The sequence below is a fragment of the Aythya ferina genome (genome assembly GCF_964211825.1).
Source record: "Aythya ferina genome assembly, chromosome: 7".
Lineage (NCBI taxonomy): Eukaryota > Metazoa > Chordata > Aves > Anseriformes > Anatidae > Aythya > Aythya ferina.
The window spans coordinates 11,666,579-11,689,019 of record NC_140302.1 but is presented as its reverse complement, the minus strand read 5'-3'; the positions used below and the strand labels follow the sequence as shown (position 1 = coordinate 11,689,019).

At 43.6% G+C, this 22,441-nt stretch overlaps 2 protein-coding genes and 1 long non-coding RNA gene across 7 annotated transcripts in view; 2 read left to right on the top strand and 1 right to left on the bottom strand.

The window, feature by feature from the left end:
- Window positions 1-20,735, bottom strand: part of LOC311439563 (uncharacterized protein) — a 57,581-nt gene extending 36,846 nt beyond the window's left edge. For both annotated transcript variants that reach the window (XM_084525424.1, XM_084525423.1), the window contains exons 1-2: window positions 20,028-20,735; window positions 434-488 (exon numbers count right to left, since the gene is read on the bottom strand). In XM_084525424.1, the coding sequence (XP_084381550.1) occupies window positions 434-488; window positions 20,028-20,315 (343 nt within the window). In that variant the 5' untranslated portion in view covers window positions 20,316-20,735. The remainder of the gene's footprint in view (window positions 1-433; window positions 489-20,027) is intronic.
- On the top strand, window positions 7,306-9,928 carry LOC311439759 (pulmonary surfactant-associated protein A-like). 4 transcript variants are annotated; one of them, XM_084525872.1, is made up of 4 exons: window positions 7,306-7,361; window positions 7,861-8,056; window positions 8,686-8,763; window positions 9,421-9,928. In XM_084525872.1, exons 2-4 carry the CDS (start codon window positions 7,909-7,911, stop codon window positions 9,795-9,797), a joined length of 603 nt encoding a protein of 200 aa, XP_084381998.1. In that variant the 5' UTR covers window positions 7,306-7,361; window positions 7,861-7,908; the 3' UTR covers window positions 9,798-9,928. The 4 variants fall into 4 exon arrangements, with proteins under 4 accessions (XP_084381998.1, XP_084382001.1, XP_084382000.1 ...); XM_084525875.1 differs by having other exon boundaries at window positions 7,337-7,361; window positions 7,861-7,978; XM_084525874.1 differs by lacking the exon at window positions 7,306-7,361 and having other exon boundaries at window positions 7,830-7,978.
- LOC311439564 lies at window positions 10,994-22,441 on the top strand. The gene is made up of 7 exons (XR_014694818.1): window positions 10,994-11,201; window positions 11,500-11,598; window positions 12,135-12,205; window positions 12,868-12,925; window positions 13,274-13,675; window positions 18,414-19,033; window positions 22,310-22,441. It is a non-coding gene; the product is annotated as an uncharacterized lncRNA (long non-coding RNA).

Here is a 22,441-nt window from a genome sequence, read left to right as displayed (position 1 = left end):
AACAGTAACAGTGGCAGTTGCAAGTAATTTTCCTAGTTAAATGAGAACCTACAAAACACTGATAAGCATTGCCTTTGTTCTACGTAAACATATAAAATGTTTATAAAATACTAAAGAGTTAATTTAGTGCTAAAATATCACATTCTCTTATGAAACAATAACCACTGCAGAAGGCTGCCTGTCCATCTCCAAAACCACTGACAAAGCACACACTGCATGTATATCAGGGGTGGAGGTAAGAGTGGAAGTTCAATCAAGGCAAAAGAAAAACTAGTTCTCTGCTGAAAGCACAAAGTCAGACTAAGACCCAAAACCCCTAACATCCAGAACAGCCTTTTCAGAAAGTGTTTCCACTGCCACTCAGTTTGAGTAGTAGGTTTGGGCAGTAAAAACCCAGCAAAAGACCAAGAGTAGCAAAGTGTCACTCGCTTACCTCGCAGTGGGGAAGTCCTGGGCTCATTCTCATTGTGGGGTCGTTTTATCTCAACCTGAGTGAGGAAAGAAAGTACTGAAATTAAAATGCATGCATAAACACATATAGTTTATACTCCTCTTTTCCTTCTCCTCCTCCCCCACAACTTGCTCTGTGCAGGGAGACAGTCTGAACCCAGACTTGACTGTGGGCATTGTCATCTCTTGTCCCTAGCCTGACCAGGGAAAGAAATGGGATCTGTCCATGCGGTCATTTCAAGCCCTGTGGAGTAGAAAAGCTTTAAGATGTTCAGACACAGAAGATGAGGGGATACTTTTGGCAGCAGATGGTTCACAGTCAGCATCACATGCAAGACCTCAGCCAATCTGAGAATGGACAGGGTTGTGGAAAAGGGAAAAGCGTGCCCAGTAGCAAGCTGGATAGATTTCAAAGTCTGAAAATACTTTACACAATAGCCTCATTGGAAACCTATGACCGTAATACCATTTCCACCAAAATTTTCAAACATTTTCATGCCACAACAAAAATTCTGACTCTCAGGTTACCTTGAGAAAAGGTAAGACTAAAGTAATACCATTTAATGTTCCTAGGTTTGACTCTGACAAGTTGCACTGCATCTGCCAGAGAAATTTTTAAGGTTAACCTAAAGCTACCTCTACCTCTGGAATGGTAATAATTAATATTGTAACAAGTAAACCTTGTTGATAAGTTGTGTATTTCAAACATAAAGGTTTTTTGTGAAAGCGAGAGGAATAAATGGCATAAAGCAGCATCATGTTGCAGAAACACAAAAATAAAAATCACTCTGCTAAAAAGCTAAGTTAAAATCTGAAACAAATGCACAAATTAATACACGTAAATCCCCAACTATCTACAGAGCATCCTATTCCTTTGGTTAATCAGTGAATTATTCACATCACATTTATGATTACAGTATGACCATAAAAGGTTCTTACTGAAAGCATTAATATGTAAAATATTACAAATGACTTACCTATCATAGTATATCATCTCTCGGTAAATGGATTTATACCTCAAGACACTTAAATGCTTGGTATGCAGTCAAAAAACACAACACTTTTTTGTTGTGTCAAGAGCTAAGTTTTACTACATCAAAAAGCAAAGCATCCAAGCTAGGTCACCAAGTACAATTTATTTCTGCCTAAACTGTTAGTATTAGAAAAACCCAACCAAACACAGGTATGGTGTGCAAAAATGAAAACTCGTCATCAAGTCAAAGAACTGCTAGGCAGCACTTGCATGTAGACGGCTCACTCCAAGAACAGAAACAATTGAGGTAAGCAAACTACAAGTTTCAGTTATTGTCATGAAAATATCTCTCCCTATAATGTCATACTCAGCTCTTCTCATTGAATACTCCACCCTTCCTCCTATGCCATTCTGAGGCAGCCCTCCTTTTTCTGCACCCAAAGTCTCAACTTATTTATTGCTCATGTGTAAATCTGAAGATATCAAGGAAACACCTGCTAGTTTCCTGTCTTCTTGTTAAACAATGGAGTCCATGTTCTTTGGCATGGACAGCTATCTCCTAGCAACCTCCGAAAATACATAATCCAGTGTTGTCCACCTTGCCCAGAAGAAATAATTCCCCGATAAAAGCCATATTCTACAGATATAGTCATAAATCATTATTATCTCACAGGATTCATGTGTAGTAATTAAAAGCCTGGTGAAGCTATAGCAATTTTTAACTAACTACCAGTGTACATAGTCAGGAGGTTAAATGAGTGGTGTGTTCTAATCTGCAGAAAAGCATCCCCAAACTGTTTTGTTCCTATAGCTAGCATTTTGTGCATGAGTGTGTAACCATATCAATTTAAACTCTCCAATAACATTTAAAATGTTATCAGTCAACCTCTTTGTGTTTTTTTTTTTTTGTTTTGTTTTTGAAAGTGGCCTTTTTTTGTGAGAGATCCAACTGTCTCATTAACATGTAGTAATAGAAAAAGTTGTTGGTGTTTAATGAAGAGAGAGGAGGCTGGGCAAAAGGATGAATGCAACAAATTGTCCCTGTTCATTACTGTCTCAGTGGTACATAGTGAGGAGACACAGAAATTCCAAGTTAGTCCTTGGTATTTTTTAAGTCTTTTAGTGGTGTGGTGGTGTTTTTTTTTTGTTTGTTTGTTTGTTTTTTTTTGTTTTTTTTTTTTTTCCTGTATTAGTTTGAGCCTTTATTATTTGTAATAACAGATAAGCAATTGAAAAGTAGGATCTCACAAATCAGAATTGTTTCAGAAACTTTTCAAATGTTATAAAATCAGATTGTGAAAATTGAGATCTCTGTGAAAGGTCACAAAAATTCAGTCTTCTGAAACAAGATGGTTGTGTATCAGATGATAATAGGTTTCCTGCAGTTGTTATTAATTACAGTATGTAAGTAAGTAACATTTGGGGGGGTTGTCTGGCCATAAAAATGATGGGTATTGGTTTCAGAGGGGATCTCGGGTCTAGAGCGATATCCTCTTATAACTGTGGAATGCAATAGATGCTTTATCTTAGAAATATTGTTACCTCCCTACTCCCCCAGAAATCTCTACTGTGTGTAAAGAAATTGACCCTAGATTACAGCAAATAAGCTTGTTTTAAAGGATTCCTGATTTCTCTGGAAAAGGTGATGAAAACAAGTCCTGTTGAGCATCAGAAAATTGAGCTCAAATGAGACTTTACAAGTGTGGTAAATGCCAGGACACAACATAGGGAGGTAGGGCTACCTTATCTTTTAAAAACTGAGACCAGTACCTCCCTTACACTTTCTGTTTTTTAAGTTTAATTATATTATTCCTCTGTTCTTTTCTAGGAGAACATATGTAGTGGAAAAACACCAGTACCTAATGGTGCAATATCCTACCAGTGCTACGAATACAAGGTAAATGGTAATCATACATTTTACATCTATTTACAAGTGTTCCTTAGAACAGCAAGCATAAGCAGGAGAAGTATTTGCTGCCAGGATATGCTAGCCAGTTTTGCAACCAAACTGAAAAGAGGTGGAAAGGCTAATGGCCCTTCTACAACTCTTATGAACTGGAGGAAAACAATGGTCCTGAGTGCATTGTGTAATGGTGTAACACACATGTTTATTTAGACCCTGAAGAGAGCCAGAGTGCAAGTAAATTTCAGTATCTGAAGTCGAAGTCTAATATTTAAAAATGCATTAACCTACAGTTACACAAACAGGCCAGGCTGTAAAGCATGATCAATACAGGATGCTTGGAAACTAGAGTAGCACCTTTCCAAAAAGATAAGGGGACTTGGATTGAAGGTGAAGTGCCTGTTAGGAAACTGGGGTTTGGTGGCAGTTGGCTCAAGGGTGATAAGGCAGGTGTGATGCCAGGGCGAAACCTTGAATGAAACCTTCACCCACATCTTCCCTGGTGCCCCAGGAGCCAAGAGCACCATAACCCTTGACGTTTCAGTGTTTGCAGTTATGGTCATAAGGACAGTGGCGAACAACTGAACAGTCTTCTGCAGATAATGGTGGACAACCACTGAATATATGGCAAAGCAGTTTCAACTAGTTCAGAAACCTGAGGTCTCGTTCTCGCTCTCATTAGAAAGCTATTTTGCTAGTGGGAACCATAGAGGAGATAATGTTTTGCTTTCTACCTGTTATAAACACACAACTATCTCTGCCTCTGTTTCTCAGCCGAGCTGCACAAAGTGACAAACTGGAGACACCCAGTGACCTCCACTTGGATCCTCCACACATGACTTGGGTCAGCAGAGCAAGATGGTGGTTGCATTTACGAGCACTGATCATGCTGTCTAAAGGTAAAGGTAAGACTTTCTGCTCTAAAATGCCGCTTGTAAATGCAACAAAACGCCGGGTTGAAGGTTGTCCTCCCAGGTGTTCACATGTAGCTGAAATCTTTGCTCCAGGGTTTTAAAGCTCAGCAAGAATAGCCTCAGATCTCTGAGAAGTTCTGCCAGACACCCGCATTGGGAGGGGAGATGCTGGGGCCCACATGCGCTGCGCTCTTCCTGTTACTCGCAGGCATAAGGGGACAGTCTGACACATGGAAAAGGACATGCAGAAACTGCAGGACCAGGTGGTAGTGAGATAGGAGTGCAGCAGCAGCAGAGCACAGCAAAAGAGACAGGTAGAGAGAAAATACATATGAAAACATGGTTGGAACCATTTAAATACAAGGCGAGGGACTTTAAGGTTATTTATGTTATGACTAGCTCCGTGAAGGAAATATATATACACACACAGCTTTCAGGAGGTTAAACATATAGAAGAAATGCTAACAAAGAGGCCCATGGAAGGAACATGCGTCCATGTTCATAACCTAAAAGTCATCTCCAGTGTCTGTATTTCTCGATGCAGCTAAGAAAGATGTGTTGACAGACCTCTGTCCACAGCATTTTATTTTTTTTTTTTATTTTTTTACCTACCTACATTGTGTAACACTAAGCTGTTATTCACAGAATCACAGAATTTCTAGGTTGGAAGAGACCTCAAGATCATCGAGTCCAACCTCTGACCTAACGCTAGCAGTCCCCACTAAACCATATCCCTAAGCTCTACATCTAAACGTCTTTTGAAGACTTCCAGGGATGGTGACTCCACCACTTCCCTGGGCAGCCTGTTCCAATGCCTCACAACCCTTTCAGTGAAGAAGTTCTTCCTAACATCTAACCTAAAACTCCCCTGGTTCAACTTTAGCCCATTCCCCCTCGTCCTGTCACCAGGCACATGGGAGAACAAACCAACCCCCACCTCGCTACAGCCTCCCTTGAGGTACCTAAAAAGAGCGATAAGGTCACCCCTGAGCCTCCTCTTCTCCAGGCTGAACAAGCCCAGCTCCCTCAGACGCTCCTCGTAGGACTTGTTCTCCAGGCCCCTCACCAGCTTCGTCGCCCTTCTCTGCACCCGCTCAAGCACCTCCATGTCCTTCTTGTAGCGAGGGGCCCAAAACTGAACACAGTACTCGAGGTGCGGCCTCACCAGAGCTGAGTACAGGGGGACGATCACCTCCCTAGCCCTGCTGGTCACGCTGTTCCTGATACAAGCCAGGATGCCGTTGGCCTTCTTATTCTCGTTAATGTGCTTCACTAGCACTGGTATTATAAAGCCTCCCAGCAATAGATGCAGAAACACTGAGGAAAAGGTCTCAATAATCAAAAATTATTTGTCATCATTGAGGCCCATAGCAGTGAACCTGGCAGAATTTGAGAATAAATAAAGTAGCTTATAAATTATAGGTTACAAGGTACAGTAATTATGAAGAATATTACAGTATTCTATTAAGCATTAACAAGTGCAGTTAAAATGTAAAGTTTCTAAAGTATTGTAGCTTGCTCCATCATATTAAAATGCTGATGGAAAGTGAGAGGAGAAAAGTTTACAACCTATCAAATCCACATCGGTCCTTCTGGGAAGGAAGTGTGCAAAGAGACTTCAGTTTCCCAGGCCATCACTCAGCACATGAAACTCAGTAAAGGAGGCCAAGCCTCCTGCCCTTCTCATACCTGTCCATCCCAGTTTCTGCCAGATGCAGCTGAAGTGCTGAAACCATTCCCAGCACGGGTGCAAATACCCAAGTTTTGCCAGTGTCTTTTGCTAGAGCTTATCTGGACCCCATGTAATTGCCTCACAATCTGTTTCAGGAAATAATTAGAAAACCTCAGCGAAAAGAATGTTAAGAGGACCAAGTCAAACACTCAAAAGGTAGGAACTTCAAATTGTAGCATGAAAATTTAAGCAAAGGTTACTCATGCAAATTCAGTGCGTCCCTCCTCTATTTGACTACATACAACTGGTATTGCCTATTTATTTTTCACAGGAGTGGTGCCTTTTCCAGGGCACTTGAGAAGCAATGCAGGGAATCAATCAGGCCTCTGTGGGTATGACACCAATGGCCAAGGACCCCACCGTAGCTGCTGAGGTAACATCCTGCAAGGGTGCAGGGTACACGATACCTACAGAGGCAATCTAGGCTTGCCTCAAAGCAGTAGCATCTAAGGCCAGTATGGGTACCGCTCACATTCCTTGTCCAACCTCAAAGCACCCATTCCTCAGCCGACCTAGCTAGTAGCCTTCACGCAACATCCTTATGCTGTCCAGACATAAGGATGCTGTGATCCCACCTAGTTATTTGAACTGGAACACAGCCTGATACTCCATGCCTGCAAGTCCCAGTTAGATGGAAACAACTCACAGCTGAGAGTAACTGAGAAATGCATGGCAACAGTTTCCATTTCAGCCAGGCTCCATGCCTTGAGGCCTCTGTAATTCCAGGAATGATACAGGGCAGCTCTTTCCTCACTCAAAGGTCATTTTGCTGTTGGACAAAACTATGACTTACTTACATTGTACAGTAGAATTGTTATTTGTAATATATAAACCTCCCCTAGAGTAATCTGTAGGTTATTTAAGTCTGTGATGTACTATTGTCTTCTGGCTTTGTTGCTGCTGTGTGATTCTATGTAGTTACAAGTTTTCAGTAATTACAGGCAGAGGACCTGTCATGATGAAGAAAGTGACAACATTGTAGGGGTGTTCCTGATGAATATTATGCCTCAGGGAAACTCATTAGTTTGGCGTATCGTAACCGACATTTACAAGGTAACATTTGCACAGCAATTCTGTGGAAATAGCAAGTATTTCAAGTAAGTACTGAGAAAGTGCTTGTTGCACTCCAATTTTTCTGCCACACGGAAGTGTTTCTACAAGTCAAGAAAGAACCCTTGAAGTTATTACTCACATTTCAAGTGTCCACCTCTTGAAGAAAACCCCCTGTCAATCAATCAAGTTAAAGGTCATGAAATTTCTATTCATGTGCAAATTCATATCATATTACACACTCTTGGTATTTCCCATAGATAAGATGAATCTCAAGTTACACACCCTATAAATTAGACTAGGTAACGTGCCTTTCCTATTTCTGACAGGAGCTGACAGGTAAGTTGAACATCCCTAAAGAGGTTTCTCTTTGAAATGTGTTTAATTCTCTCAAACCGGTCACAAACTTCTGCAGTTTAGATATGTGCATCTCAACAGGTTTGTTTAAATGTTAGCATGTTGTGACAGAGGGTAGCTCCTGCAGTGAAGATACTTTTAACAGGTCAATATTAATAATAGTTTCCCTCCTAAATTGATAAAGAGTGTCGCGGTTTGCCCTAACCTGTTTTTTTCCTTACTACAGCATATGTCTGTTGCTCCCCTGTAAGATTAACACTGGAGCTGTAGCTTGGTCCAGGGGGAAAATGGCATATGATAGTATCTGCTGTATGAAAATGGCTTGTGAGGGACAAGTTTGTTCACTGTTGTCATTCATTACCTCCTAGGTAACTTAGCTTTGCAGCTGTCAATCTCAGTCATTTCATTAAGCATATCTTAGGAGAAACTTCAAATTCAGACAAAGGTCTGAAACACCTTTTTTTTTTTTTTTTTTGACCAGGACTCTACACAGGAGAGTAAACCAGACTTTTATATTTGGCTTCAAATAATGCTGTCACCACAGATGTTCCACAGACTCCTAGCAGTGGCTCTTTTCCTGCTCCCCTGCAGTGCTCGAGGTAACCCAACACGCAAGTTCCTGGTGCCTGGTTTCAGGATCTCACCTGAAAAGGGGATAGCTCAAGGCTTTATATCAGGTACCTGCAGTTACCAGCTCCTTTTGTATTTACATGTACTGCTGTGTAACATCTTTATGCCTCATAAACCAAGTGCTATGCTGTGTGTATTGAAGTGGGTTCTACATGATGAAAAATAATCAGATCTTCATTAGTGTCCTGCATGAAGCAAGATAGATGTTCAAAGACTCAGAGGCTCAGTTCACATCAGGAAAAGGTTATATCGCTTTCCATAGCACAGGGCACAAAAAACTTGGTGCCAGGTGTGAGGGTGGAACTGTGAGTAAGTGCCTGAGGAGCCTGAGCAATGCTGTCTGCAGGCGCAAAGTAGCATGAATAAAAATAAAACCTACTGGGCAAGTGCCAGTCTTTTGCCTGCACCGTCTCAAACATTTGTAGAGTAGATACTAACCCAGACTATTAATTCACATTTTCCAGCATTTCTGCTCCACAAGATGATGCCAAGAAGTTGTTTGGTATAGTAAAAAATTATTACTGTTTGAAATAACTCCCTATTTAAAACACAGCAATGAACTAACAGGTCAAATTGCAATAAGTGGTATTAGTTTCACACAATTATCTATGCCTTATCCTAAAAGCCAACATTTAAACAGCGAACTGAAGTGCATAATCTCTGATTTTGTTCTTAGGCTTCAAATCACTTCCTGGCAATGAAATGGGAGATGTCATCCTTCAAATAGAAGATCGGATTTCCAAACTTGAAAGAGGCAAGTTATCTACCTTTATTTACAGCCGTAGCATGATTAGGGGGCATAAGGAAAATGAGCAACAAAACGGCCTCTCAGGAAAAGGCAGAATTTTCAGAGTTTTCATTACATTTATGTTGTGTGTGCTGGCAGATAGAGATAACTGACAAACCGGGGGCAGGGGGCATTAGTTTTCTGTAAAAAGGGGGAGATGCCTTGCTAACAGGCCTGAAGTATGGCAGCAAACAAATCCAACTGTGACTAAAAGCTCTGCCTATGTGAAAGTGCCCCATGAGCATCTGTCATGTCCCTAATAGAAACTGAATGCCAAAGAAAAAAATCAATGCATTTACAAGCAGATCATATCTGAGATCGTACTTGCCCAAGGACTGACAACTATCTCTGTATTCTGCAAGCCATCACAGGGGGCCTGTGCAGTAGAAGTAGACTCAGAGGGAATAATAGCGTACCTTATCTAAATGCAAAGATATGGCTTTTGGGGGTTGTCTCTTTTCTCCATGTGTAATCTGTGATTTTAAGCTTTCCTGTCCCTTAATTGGTTCTGGGTTTACCTTAAAGTTATGGAGGAAAGCAGGCAGTGGGAATTACAATTGGCAGCAAACTAACCACAGAGCAATGCACAAAGGAAAGATTAACAGCTTCCACCTGTTCTTGCAGTCCTCCACTTGGAAGGAATGATAACAGCATCTGAAGGAAAAATATTTGCTACCAATGGGAAAACTGCTGATTTCCACACCACAGTGAAAACATGTGAAGAGGCTGGGGGGTCTATTGCTACTCCAAGGAACGCAGGCGAGAACGATGCCATTCTGTACTTCGTGAAGCAGTTCAATAGGTACGCCTACCTAGGGATAAAGGAATCTCTAATTCCAGGCAAATTCCAGTTCCTGGATGGTGCTGAACCAAGCTATACCAACTGGCATTCAAACGAGCCTTCAGGCAAAGGGGAAGAGGAGTGCGTGGAGATGTACACCGATGGCACTTGGAATAACAAAAAGTGCAACCAGAATCGCCTTACTGTCTGCCAGTTCTAGCACTTCCTGCTGCTGCTGCCTGGCAGGGTCCCTGGAGTTGTCTCTCCCACCCCTTGCGTCTTGATGTGTAGCTAGTGAACTAAGATAAAAGACAAAAAAAAAAAAAAATAAAAGTCACTTTCCCAGCCTGATCTGGCTTTTGAACTAATACCATCCATGAAGAGACTCCTCGTAATGAGAGCAGGGACTATTTTGTCTGGTCTCTTACTGAAGGTCCAATGCTGCTGACTCTTTGTACAAGGGTTCCTACGCTCTTGTCAACTGCTGACTTTTCACAAGAGAAAAAAGTAGATATCTTGAGCACATACCTAAAGCGACTCACAGCTACAAAGGCTTTCAATCCCCTGTAACCACAAGCCTTAAAGTTGTATTGTGATCCCCTTAGTTCCCAGATTTCCCTCACCAAACCCACCCTTGCAAACAGCTGCTACCACAGCTGTTGCTCAGCCTGCATTTCTCCAGGCCTCTTCACCTGCAGCAGATTCCTTGAAAGAAGTAAGCAGTGCTGCTAGGCAGGCACAGGGCTATCAGCTCAAGGGGGTCTCACCCATCCTAATGTTTCCCATGGGAAAGCTTTAGAACCAGCAGTCTTTAATCCTCTATATGAGGATTAAAAACAGTGGCCAGAAGCCACTTGGCTTGAGCACCTCTAGCAACTCCTAATGCCTTTCCAGACAGTGTTAGCAGGACAAGAGGACCAACATTTCATGCCATGTGGGACAAGGTGGGGAAGAAAACACACAGGAGCCAAGATGATACAGTGCCCATGGAGTTTGGTGAGATCAGCAGAGCCAGGGGAAGGTCAAGCTATTTAAGCCAAAACATGGATGGAGTCAGATACCCACCCCTGGTTTCTAGGCATCACTGGCAGTTTCAGAGCTGTGTAAATCTTGCGCAGCATTTCCCTAGGGCCAGGTCTGGCAAACGTGTTTCAGAGGCCACCTGTATTCTGTGCTCATTGTAGAAGCCACTCAGAGCTAATCCCCTCCAGTGCAAGCTAAATGATTGTTTAAAACAAAGCTTTTATAATAGCCTTACTGCTGAGGTCCAAGCTCCTACCAAAGTTGGGCATTCCCATGAACAGAGGAAGAGCTGGGCAGTGCAATGGAAGCACCCAGAGATGGCTATGATTTTTTTTCCTTCCTCCTGGGCAGTTGACTCCAGCAGAGCTTAGAGACCATAGGCTCGGCATAAGCTCCACAGAGACATGGCACAAAGCCCAGCTGACCATTAAGGCACACCTCCATACACACCTGGCCAAACAGCTCGCTATCAGCTGCACCCACTCGCAAGAGCTTTCCTAGTCCCAGCACAGTCAGAGGGAGCCAACCATGCAGGCCTAGAGCCAAACCAGCTCCTCATTCCCCCTGGGTGACAGGGAGACCAAACTGTCAACATATAAAGGTAAGCGGGGGGAGGAAGGCAAGCTCACAGCCAGTGCTAATGCTGGGGCCAGAGAGGGGGCTGCCTGCAGCCCCATAGCCATGCACATCCCTGCACTTCCAGAGCAGCAACTGGCTGTGTATGGCAATGCTGAGCCGGTGTAAGTGCAGTTACTGGAGTATTTGGGTACACATTCTCACCACTTGCTCTATGGAAAGGTACCAATCTTCCCGGCTTCAGTTCAGTGCTTCGCTTGCTGTCATGACCTGCAAAGCAGTCATGCTGCTATTCTCTGCAAACCAAGCAATTTATCTTACAGGTATTTACTTTGGACGAGAAACACTACAGGACCAATGTCAGGCCAAGACACCTTTCTGCCTGGATAATTTGCTGTCTGCAGGTGGTTTGCGTCAACAAGGTACCCAATTATTCACTGTGGTAATACTCAGACTGCTAATCACAGCAATGCATATGAAATAGGACTGCTTTCCTGTTGCTGGAATGGTAAAAGTATCCAAACCTATAAAAAGAAGTGTTTTTAGAGCACAGTCCTCCATTTATGCAACACACCCATCTAGCATGCAATAAGAATCACAAGCTGCTAACTAGAGTACTGTTTCTGGGCATCACAGTCACAACCTAAACCATCGAATCCTTTCATATTAGGTCTAGGTAGACTATTACGTAGCTTCGCTAACCGAGGTCAAAACAGATATGTGGAGGGAAAACGGGGAACCAAGAGTTCGCAGGCACTGTTTCACTTTCAAACTATACTCTTACTCAGAAATGTTTTACAGTTTACCAGTAACTGTATGCACCCACCAGCTCACCCGCCCACAGCCTTCAGCCTTGCGTGACTCCTGTTGCGAAACCACCTCTGCCACAAGCACTAGGAAACAGGAGCACAGGCATCACCTCGTGCAGTAGTTTTCCACTCGTCGTATTTTGATACAGGTTAGGAAGCTTACAGCGAGTAACACCAGCCTGAGAATGAGGTTCGACCCCCACTGACAGTAAAAGATAAGGTAAGGTTTTATTTTATGTTGCCTCTCTTGGAAACCTAGGCCTCAGTATCAGAACATCACCTTGCTTATCTGCAGGGGTTACAGAATCATGCCAAAGGCAGAACAAATTAAAAGTATGTAAAAGAAAATGGGTATCTAGGGAACACATGCCATGGCAGAAACGCGTGCCCAGTATTTGGGCACGTTTGCCCCACAGACTCCCAGGGAGAGGGTAAGGTATTTAGTGTTACCCTGCAGCTACAGATGCTTATGCTGTCCAGTCACTCTAGCTGTGGTTCCAGATGAGGATGTAAAACCTCAACCAAAGGAAGTACTGTGCCTCAATTCAGTCCCTCCAGCAACCCTGCCAAAAGCAGATGGGTCTGGAACCAGTAGGCCTGACCTGAAAAGCCAATCAGTATGGTATTTGACACCTATGTCATTCATTTCCAAAATCTGACTGAGAGGGCAGCAGAGAATCCTCTGTAAAAGGTGCTGTAAAAAGACGGGACGCCCAAGGCTAGAGCAGTCAGTAATGAGTACCTCAGTATTACTTTCTGAAACCTTTACAAAAATATTTTAAAAACCTATTCCGCTTGATTATAACAATGAACACCAGCTGCACCTTACATGACTGTATCAGTGTGCTGACAAGCCAAACTAATGTGCCTCAAATATCTCAGCCAGCGGAGAGTACCACTTCCAGAGGCGATGGTCACAACACTGCAGCACTGAGCAGAGGTAAGAGGGTCAGTTGTTAGCAGCTGTGCAAGGCCACCCCCACACCAGTGAAGAGTAGAGCCTGAACTGCATAGCAAAACCCCTGATGAGGTTTCCATGAGCTTCCTACTCCCTGTAATAAATAACACAGCTGTGATTTGTCAAATACTTAAAAGGTAAGCTCATAAGTAGCAAATGTTGAGCCAAACTACAGTGTTGGGAGTCAGGTGGCTCAACCCCCTGAACGTGCAACAACCCTAGGGGTGTCAGCCTTCATACTCTGAAGGCTATCCATGCTCTCAGGTAATAACTCAGCCTCTGACTGGTTGTCAACAGAACAGTGACTTTGAGAAATTATGATTTTTACAGAGAATGCCCAAGGTGGTTTCTGGGCAGAAAAAGAGCCATCACCAATCACCTCCAAGTGACTGTCTGCTAAAGCAGCTCAAGGACATGTGACCAAGCAGGGTGTTATTTTACTGGTCCCAAGCAAACCGTAGTCAATGCAGAAATGCCTCACCCTTAGCTTTGAAAAGGATTGTGCCACTTTAAGAACCAGCAAGCGGGAGGCGGTGCAGGCACTGCTGTACAAACAAGTACCTGTGCACTGCCGCCCACCTCGGCTCTGGGGCCTGCCACCCTCACGATCCCCAGCAGGTCCAGCACGGCTCCAGTGCCCACCCAGGCTGCCTGACAAGAGGATGGAAGCCCAGGCAAACCTACTCAATTTCATCGGTGAGACTTGCAACACACTGCAGGGACACTAACAAGGTAAGAGTGGATGGAAAGGAGCGAAATTCTTACAGGAGCATTCACAAGTGTTGCTCCATCTGCATCACACCTCAGGGAAAGTTAGTTAGAACTTATTTCCCATAGCCAAAATGTAAAGTTTCTGTTCATGTATTTAATGTTAAGCTCACTACCATCAAAAGAGTCAGTTTGCTAAACAGGTGATTATGCTAGCAAGCACACTGCATAAAACAAGGCTTTATTTTCCTTTTAAAGTTAGCAGACCAGGAGCTTGCAAGAGTCTGTCCAAAAGCATTTAAACAGTTGTGGATAGGCAATGCGTGTGTGGCATACAGGCGTATGTAGCCCTCTGCAGTACTGTTAAGAGTGAAAAAACTAACAAACCTGCCAGGAACTAAGACAACAAAAACACCTTGCTAGGTGAAATATGGAGGGGAAAAAAAAAAAAAAAAAAAAAAAAAAAAAAACTTGCATGTCCAAAGCAAGTCATGCACATTTATTTTGAATGGCAGGGAGTCTGCTGTTTCATTTTAACTTTCAGTTTAGGTAGCTACCTCTGTGAAAAATAAGATGAAAGGTACTGCAACTAAAGGCACCAGCAGCCAAATACCCGTGTTCTGAGCTGCTTTGGTGTTATTAAATGAGCTCTATCTTCATGATGTCTAAGATTACATAAACTAGATTAGAGATTGGTAGCCAAACCTCTCGGTAAGATTTTTTCTACTAAATGTGTCTTTTGAGAATTTACTCACAGTGCTAGATTGGTTTTAGATTAATCAATCAGACAACATTACAGCTTGCTGTAGAAAGATCGAAATCCTTGTAAAACTGAATGCCGAAGTAGTTGTTGTAAGTAGCACTTCATGCAGTTGTTACTTGTAGAGGCGAATCTGCGCTGCAAGCCAAATCAGAGAGTTTTCTTAAAATTTTATGATTCAGTGCATTTGCAGAGCACTCGTGGTTTGAAAGTGTAGGACCTTTAGGGACGAGTGCAGTTTGATCTTTCAGGTGTTATAGAGGTCAAATGTGGCCCTTTCTCCAAGCTGCTAAACTGATTGATTTAATTTCTGGATTTTTCAGGAGCTTTAAGTGGCACTTTTACAGTGATAGGTTTCCTGATCATCACACTCATTTCTAGTTTAGAAGTGCGTGAGAACCTCAGGTTTCAGAACCTTTCACATTCCTACTCTTTGCTACCTCTGGCCTCAGGTCAGAAAAGCAGCATAGGGATTCACCTTTCTGCAGTCACACAGTGTCGCAAGGCAGACTAGGGACACTGCAGCAGTGACTGCCTCTCCAAAAAATTGAGTGGCCATGTCGAATCTTTAAATGTCGATAGGATGCTGGCAGCTATGATCAAGAAGCAGCGCACAGTAATACTCATTTGCTCCACTTGAAGTGCAAAGGGTTTGACCAGAGAGTGAGGAGAGCAGCAAGCAGAACAAGGTCATCATTGAGGGTTCAGCCCTTTTGACCTGTTGTTCCGTTAAAACAAGGGCTTGCCGAGGTGTTCACATATGCAAAACAGGAAGCCTTCTGCAGCTACAGCTGTGCCAAAGCAACAGTTAACCCATGCATCTAGCTAGGTAGCTCGCACATCTAGGTGGTAAAACCCCTCCCGCAAGGAGCTGGAGGCCCTGTGCACACAAAACCGGAAACACAATACCAGATATGTGGTTTTATCTGATATTCTGAATCGGTGTACTGTAGCAGGACTGCCAGCATGCTAAAATAGCCAAAATGTAGGTGAAAGGAAATAACTAATATTAGGTCTTTAACATTTCATCTATTTTTTTTGCTTAGTACTGTCAGTCGTATTTTTACCTGCTGTTTGATGGTGGTTATCTCTGACAAGAAGGCAGACCAGGAGTTGAGCACTGCAGAGGTAGGGTTTGCTCTGTGTGCTTGCACAAAGTGGAGTGTGACCAAGGTATTCCCAAAAGCTTTCATGCAACCACACTTTTTGTAGACATTCTCTTTTTACTATCTGCTCTGGTTTTAGTTTGTTTCCATATCAACGAAAATCCAAGCTCACACACCATAGGAATATGCTAATTCGGGTGGGGAAGGAAACTGGAAGGATAGATCCTCACGTAATAGTGAACAGCGCAATAGGGGCCTAGAGTCTTTATGGAAAACTTGTGGCTGATGGGTCGATCTGAAGGCCACAGTCCTTGATGCAGCCAGGTCTTCACAAGTGACAATAGGATAGAACCCCAGTGCTGCTGCCAAGAGTTTCCAGTAACATTAGAAAGAGGAGCCCTAGAGTAGGCCACCCTGCACAAAATTAAACACTGAATCCACCCATGTGGACATTAGTCAAGGGTCTAATTTCCTTGCTGTGCTCCCATAAATACTCAGTCACACAAGCCTCCATGCAAGTGTCAGGCCAAGGCATGGTCATGCCTGCCCTACAAATATTTATCAACAAGGGTTGTACTCTGGAAAAGGAGCACCGAGTACCTCACCAGTTAGGAATTTCTGTTGTCGCAAGCACCGAGGTGCCCCCCACCTGAGGTTATTTACCTACAGCAATCATGCAAGAGTCACAGGATTTACAGAAAACAGGTTCTTTCTGAAACCCTCTAACTAGGTGCCTAAACCTGAAATACTGTGTTAGGGAAGATGAGAAACTGCAGCCTTCCTGTTAGAAACGAAGATGAGGAAAGGCAAATAGCCCTTGTCCACAGTCTTTCTCATGTCCAACAGTCGTTTATTCAGACGCTTTTAGGGCAACACTGAAAGCTACAGCTACCAAAGAGAAAAACCTGATAGAAACAAGGGAATGTAACTTAATGTGCTCGTATGAAACAGGCCCTGTAGACCTCAATCCATTCAGTCTTTTGGTGGCTGCACTGTACTTTACAAGGCTCCTGAAAAGAGTCTCTGTGTACCTAGAGGTTGGTCAGCAGCAGTAGACATGTGATCCTTCCAAGTAGAGAAAAAAAAATATTGCAGAACAGCCAGGTATTCTGAAGTTTGGAGGAGGAAGAGTTATATAAATAGATATTTGTGATGCCAATTCAGGTACCAGATCATCTTTCCACCACAGGCAAAGCATCTTCAGAGGACCCACAACTGAGAGCAAGGCGCAGACTGGGAGGCCAGCACCTCCCGCAAGCATCTCGTTCGGAGACCCTCTCTTGTTACAGTGACCCCACGAGCTTACGAGGGCTATGTGAAAGCTTTAACAATAGGTCTGTAGGTAGCAAACCAGCCCTTTTTGGTACAACAGTGTTGAAATCCTCACCATTTGGCCTCCTCACACTGGGGAGGAGTAACTTCCCATACCACCCCAGGTGTGATAGGCAGGTAAGAACATTTGGATTTTTTTTTTTTTTTTGTGAGCTAGGACTAGCAAAGGTAATCACAAGTAACTTGGAGAAAAATGCAAGACGAGCAGAGGAAAAATAGCTATTTTTTAAGCACAGGTTCAGTGCAGCTGAAATCAAAGATAACGCTCTATATACAGCAATGCCAACAGAATCACAGAATCACAGAATTTTCTAGGTTGGAAGAGACCTCAAGGTCATCGAGTCCAACCTCCAACCTAACGCTAACAGCCCTCCACTAAACCATATCCCTAAGCTCTACATCTAAACGTCTTTTGAAGACTTCCAAGGATGGTGACTCCACCACTTCCCTGGGCAGCCTGTTCCAGTGCCTCACAACCCTTTCAGTGAAGAAGTTCTTCCTAACATCTAGCCTAAAACTCCCCTGGCTCAACTTAAACCCATTCCCCCTCGTCCTGTCACCAGGCACGTGGGAGAACAGGCCAACCCCCACCTCGCTACAGCCTCCCTTGAGGTACCTAAAAAGAGCGATAAGGTCGCCCCTGAGCCTCCTCTTCTCCAGGCTGAAACAGTAGGCAGGACAAGCAGTCTTTTAAATAGTTTCAGCAGGTGGGGAAAGATGACAGAGTAGTTGCAAGGTAGAGGCCTTTACTATTCCTGAGAGTGAGTAAATTTGGGAAAATCTAGCGTATTCCTCAGTGTAAAACATTTTTGTAGTGTAGACACCAGATGTAATATGTTTACTGATGAGAATTTTAGTTGTCACAGAGCTTGCACAGCTCCAGTGTCTGTATTTTTTTCTGAAAGAGACTCAGCAGTGCTTTTATATTTCTAGAGCAATTCCTTGGGTGACCATCAGTTTTTTTGTTTTTGGTTGTTTTTTTTTTGTTTGTTTGTTTTTTTATTCAACCCCTCCTGTAATCAAACCTGAGAAGTTTAGAAAGTTAGTAGGGTTACCGGTTGTTTGGGAAGATTACTGAAGCACACAGCATGTGTGCCTCAAGTACAGACAATGAGACAAACACCTCATTATCTCAGAAGCAGCTCCAGATCTTATGCAGCCTCACAGAACGAAACAGGCCAGCTGACACCGACAGGCAACACTCAGGCAGGTCAAGGCCTCCAGCCTCAGTGACTGCTAATTGCCCAGCAATGCAGTTTGACAGATTTATTTTTCCAGACTATGTGCATCTGGGACATGTTCCAGTCATAAAAGTAACTTATTTACAATGCATCTTACTGAAAGGTATGTAAAAGAGCAATACTCATGGTAAGCATTTCCCACTCATCATATAGGGGCAGTCAGGAACAGTTCCTGACACACTGAGTCCTCAAAAGATCAAAGGTGTGCAGGTGCAATTGCCTCTGCCATATCATCCTCACCACCATGTCCTGCCTGCAGAGCATTTTCGTTCCTCAGAAAGGCCAACTAAAGCTGACCCCTCCCAGTGTGTTTTCTCCCACAGACCTGCGTAGGGTTTTGTCTGACCTTCACGTTACTGCAACACAGCAACCATATCCAAGCAACCTATCCAGGCAAGACAAGGTCATCTGCACCGAGGGAAGAAGCAGAGGGTGCCTTCCTCTGGCGCTTCTACCACCACCGTGCTGAAGTACACCTCATCCTATTGTCTCAGTAGAGATAGAGAGCAGAGCCTGCCTTCATTCTCAGCATCCAGGATGCCATCTCTTTCCCACACAATGTGATATAATCCAACTGAAGATTACTGAAAGGTGGTTTTCCACCAGTTTAACTGGTGTGACGTCCTCAAACAGGCAGCATTCAAGGAAAGGGGTGGTCTCTCCACTCTCATCACCTGTAGCCTGCTGTGTGAGGCCCACCGAATACTCTATCTGGATGTTATCTCTCAGACATCTGCTGATGAGGGATTAGAATCACAGAAAAAGGGGGCTGGGGTTTCCTATGCAAACAGTAACGGAGTAGTAGCCTGTCTAAACAGAAGAACTGGAAGAGGGGAACAAGGAAGAGTGAAAGAAGCAGCAAGAATCAAAACGAAACAGAGATGGAAACAGAAGCAGCAAGACAGACAAGAAAAGCCTAAGGGAGAAAAAGAGAGACCACAAGGTCAGAAATTAAGATATTTAAAGAACTAATAGATGGACAAGGACAACTGGGTGGAGGACAGAATGCCCAACTCTGATATTACCCATGCAGCTTGGCGTCAGGAACAAAGCAGTACAGGGCAGCTCCCCACGCAGCCCTTCTCCCACAACTGCCTCCCCTGCAGTGAGCAGCCTCACACACATGCTTACCCTCACACACCCACAGAGGGAAGAAGAAAAAAATGTCACACCAGAGGAAAGGTGAGGGCATCACAGGGGAACAGGCCTGGCGAGCAGCATTCCAGAGCCATCCTGCCACAGGCGTGCGCCTGGCCGGAAGGGAGGCCTTGCACGTGCCTCAGGTGCTGAGCTAGGGGAGCTTCACCCATACCCTCCAGCACATTCTCCAGTTTGTCAGAGTGGCCAGTAGTCGGAGGTGTAAAACCTAGCATGAGCTTTCAAGGGCTGAAGATTCTGGAAAGGTCTCGGTAGTGCTGCAAGGCAGGCAGAGCCACAGCAGGGTCTGGAAGGAGACCAGGCTTTCTGCTAAGCCTCTTTCCCTCCAGAAAAGATGGAGCCAGCACCTCAAATAGAGAGGTTATAGGTACAAAGGTGTTGATACCAGAGAGCAAAGGTGTGACACAAGAGTAGCAGAGTCCTGCACGGTTAGCAGTGCAGCAAAGCTCCAGCTAGAGTCTGCCTAGCAGGCTGCTAGCCTTTGTTAGGGAGTATCATCACAAAAACAAGCCCTGCAGGGTGTGGTACTATAAACCTGCTGCCTCTCCTCACAGACCTCCGTATAGAGGCCCTAACTATGGATGATTTTAATGCTTTAAAGTCAGGTACAAAAGTGTTGGCAGCGTGTTTGGTTCCAAAGGGACATTTGTTTCTACATCTTCCAAATAAATATACTTCCTCAGTGTCACTTATGTCTTACACCTCTTGTATATATCAGGATTTATTGACCAAAACACCACCCCCCTCCACATCCCCACTGTGAGTAGCCAAAGATAAACCTTGGACGTCCTGCAGAGAAGGCCAGGCTGCGGGCTGCACCACCGTCCCTCAGGAAACCTCCTCACAGGCAGTATGGGCAAGGGGCTCTGGGAAAGGCCTGCCACTGCCCAACCGCCCCTTTTAAATGTGTCACGGCCCTCAGGTGTGTGGGCTGGTGCCGAGGTGCTGCAGGCAGCCCTCGGTGGACTAGGGCACACCTGTAAGCAGTCCTTTCTCCTTGCCTCAAAACAAATATGATTGATTAAACCCCTTCCTAACCACTCTGCTTCTCTCTCTCCTGCTGTCATGAGGCAGCAGCTTTGCTTCTGCTCTGGAAGTACCTGCCATGGCCTGACTGCCAAACCTCCTCACGTGGTCAGTCAAAAGCATTTCAAACAAACAAGAAGGAATTTCATACAGATCTAATGGTTTCAATAAAGGTTAGCCCCATGGTAACATACCAGGTGGTATTTCTAATAGCTTACAATATATTGCATTGCATATCTAAATAAAGAACTAATAGGAGTATTATCTATCAATCAGAGAAAAGTAATAGTTAGGGGGGTTGTTTTTCCTACCCTAATATTCGCCCTATAGTCATTATTGATATAAATACAAATATAATATAAAAAATATATAATATATATGATACATAAAAATACATATAAAATAAATATAAAAATATATAATGACTGTATATATAAATATATATAATATATAATTTATAGAAATACCACCTGGTACATTACCATGGGACTAACTAAATAATAATTAACGTAAATATTCTTTGTTAGATACCATTCCTGATATCTACATTATACAGTATACAATATAAATCCCATATATTACATTACTATATGTATTATGTACTATAGGTTTTACTATATGTATGTATTATTTATATTACAAATTACACTATTTATTACATATTTATATATATACATATATTTCATTTTATTAAAATATATCTGCAGTCATCCATAACACACACTGTTCTTTACTGAGCACCCATTGCTGTTCTCTGTCAAGCATGCTTTCTAAAGCCTATTTTAGGAAACTTTAGGAAAGGGGAAAGGAAAAAGAAAAAAAAAAAAAAACATAAACTAAAATACATTAAAATATAATAAATAAAATTAATAATACATTCAATAAAATGATGTCTCACAGAGCACCCTTCCTTTCATCCTATCCTCTGCTTTAGCTTCAGTAGATGCCAGCATACCTTTGTGTGACGGTGCTCCTGGTGGGGGAGGCCTTATACTGAGACCATTTGAACAGGTCATTGGCCAAGGCTTGCACTACAGTCAGACACAGCCTTGTGGGGCACGTGTCAGTATGGTATCTTACACCTCAGTCAGCCACTGCTCCTTCGCAGTGGCTCTCAAGGGAACAAAGGCTGACAACAAAAAGAGAGACAACATGCTCCTCTGGGGCCTGCAGCCAGCAAAAGTGGGCTTATTCCTCAGGACAAGGTTTACGAAGTGAGAGACGTGACTGACTGCCTCCAAGAGGTCAGACTCCCTACCTCACCAAGACCAAGAGGGGCTCCATTTTGTTTCGCTGGTCAGTTGTGCTGACTGACACACATATTGCTCTACCTGATGTGCAACACAGTGCGGTCCACCCAGTCAATTGTGTTTCAGATCAAGTTGGACAAAACTACATCAGGACCCCACATCCTTATAATGCTTTGCTGGACAGCTGGCCACAGACAGGTCCTGGGAAAAGCTTTCGGGAAAAGTACTCCCAGGTGGTGTCTCATCTTGATGCCAGTTGGAACGAATCCATCTGTGAGCCAGTCTTTACTGCAGAGAAACACAATCTGCCTCCCACCTCCTGTCCCTGTCCTTCTCCTCAGACACTTTGCCGGCTCTACTCACTAATATCAGGTTCAGTTGCCTGCTTGGTGGGCAATGTATTTGTTAGATAACTACTGAAAAGTGACTAGCACTACTAATTTCCAGAGCAGTAACGTCTTTATTCTACTAACTGTGGTCCGTCTGGGGAAGATGTTCTCCCCCTCCGCCCCGTGACACACTTTTACTTTCCCCCTCGCATGCTGATGAGAAAACACACACGAACAAAGCCGGTGCTCCACTCTGAGAAGTGACATTAGGAACTAGATTCAGAAGTCCTATACCTGCCATTTCTATAATGCCATCCAGCCCTGCCATTGCTTGCCTGCCCGACACATCATGACTGACTTCACACCTCTGTTTCATATTCCTTTGCTAGGTACTACAAACACATCTATGCCGTCGTATTTGAAAGCAAGTAATGCAGTGTGCTTTTTCCTTTACAGCTTCCAACTCTGGACATGGAGGAAACGGTGGTGAAAACCATCCTTGCGCCATGGGAAATACTGCTGGTCATTTCTGCTACGGTGCTGACCATGACCTTCCTTATGGTCCTGCCCCCCGCAGCACTGGTGATC

Coding starts and splice junctions, on each gene's coding strand:
- LOC311439759 (XM_084525872.1), top strand. CDS start 7,909: ATGCTGTCACCACAGATGTTCCACAGACTCCTAGCAGTGGCTCTTTTC. Junction 8,057..8,685: donor AGCTCAAGGCTTTATATCAG/GTACCTGCAGTT, acceptor TTTTGTTCTTAG/GCTTCAAATCACTTCCTGGC. Junction 8,764..9,420: donor GATTTCCAAACTTGAAAGAG/GCAAGTTATCTA, acceptor CTGTTCTTGCAG/TCCTCCACTTGGAAGGAATG.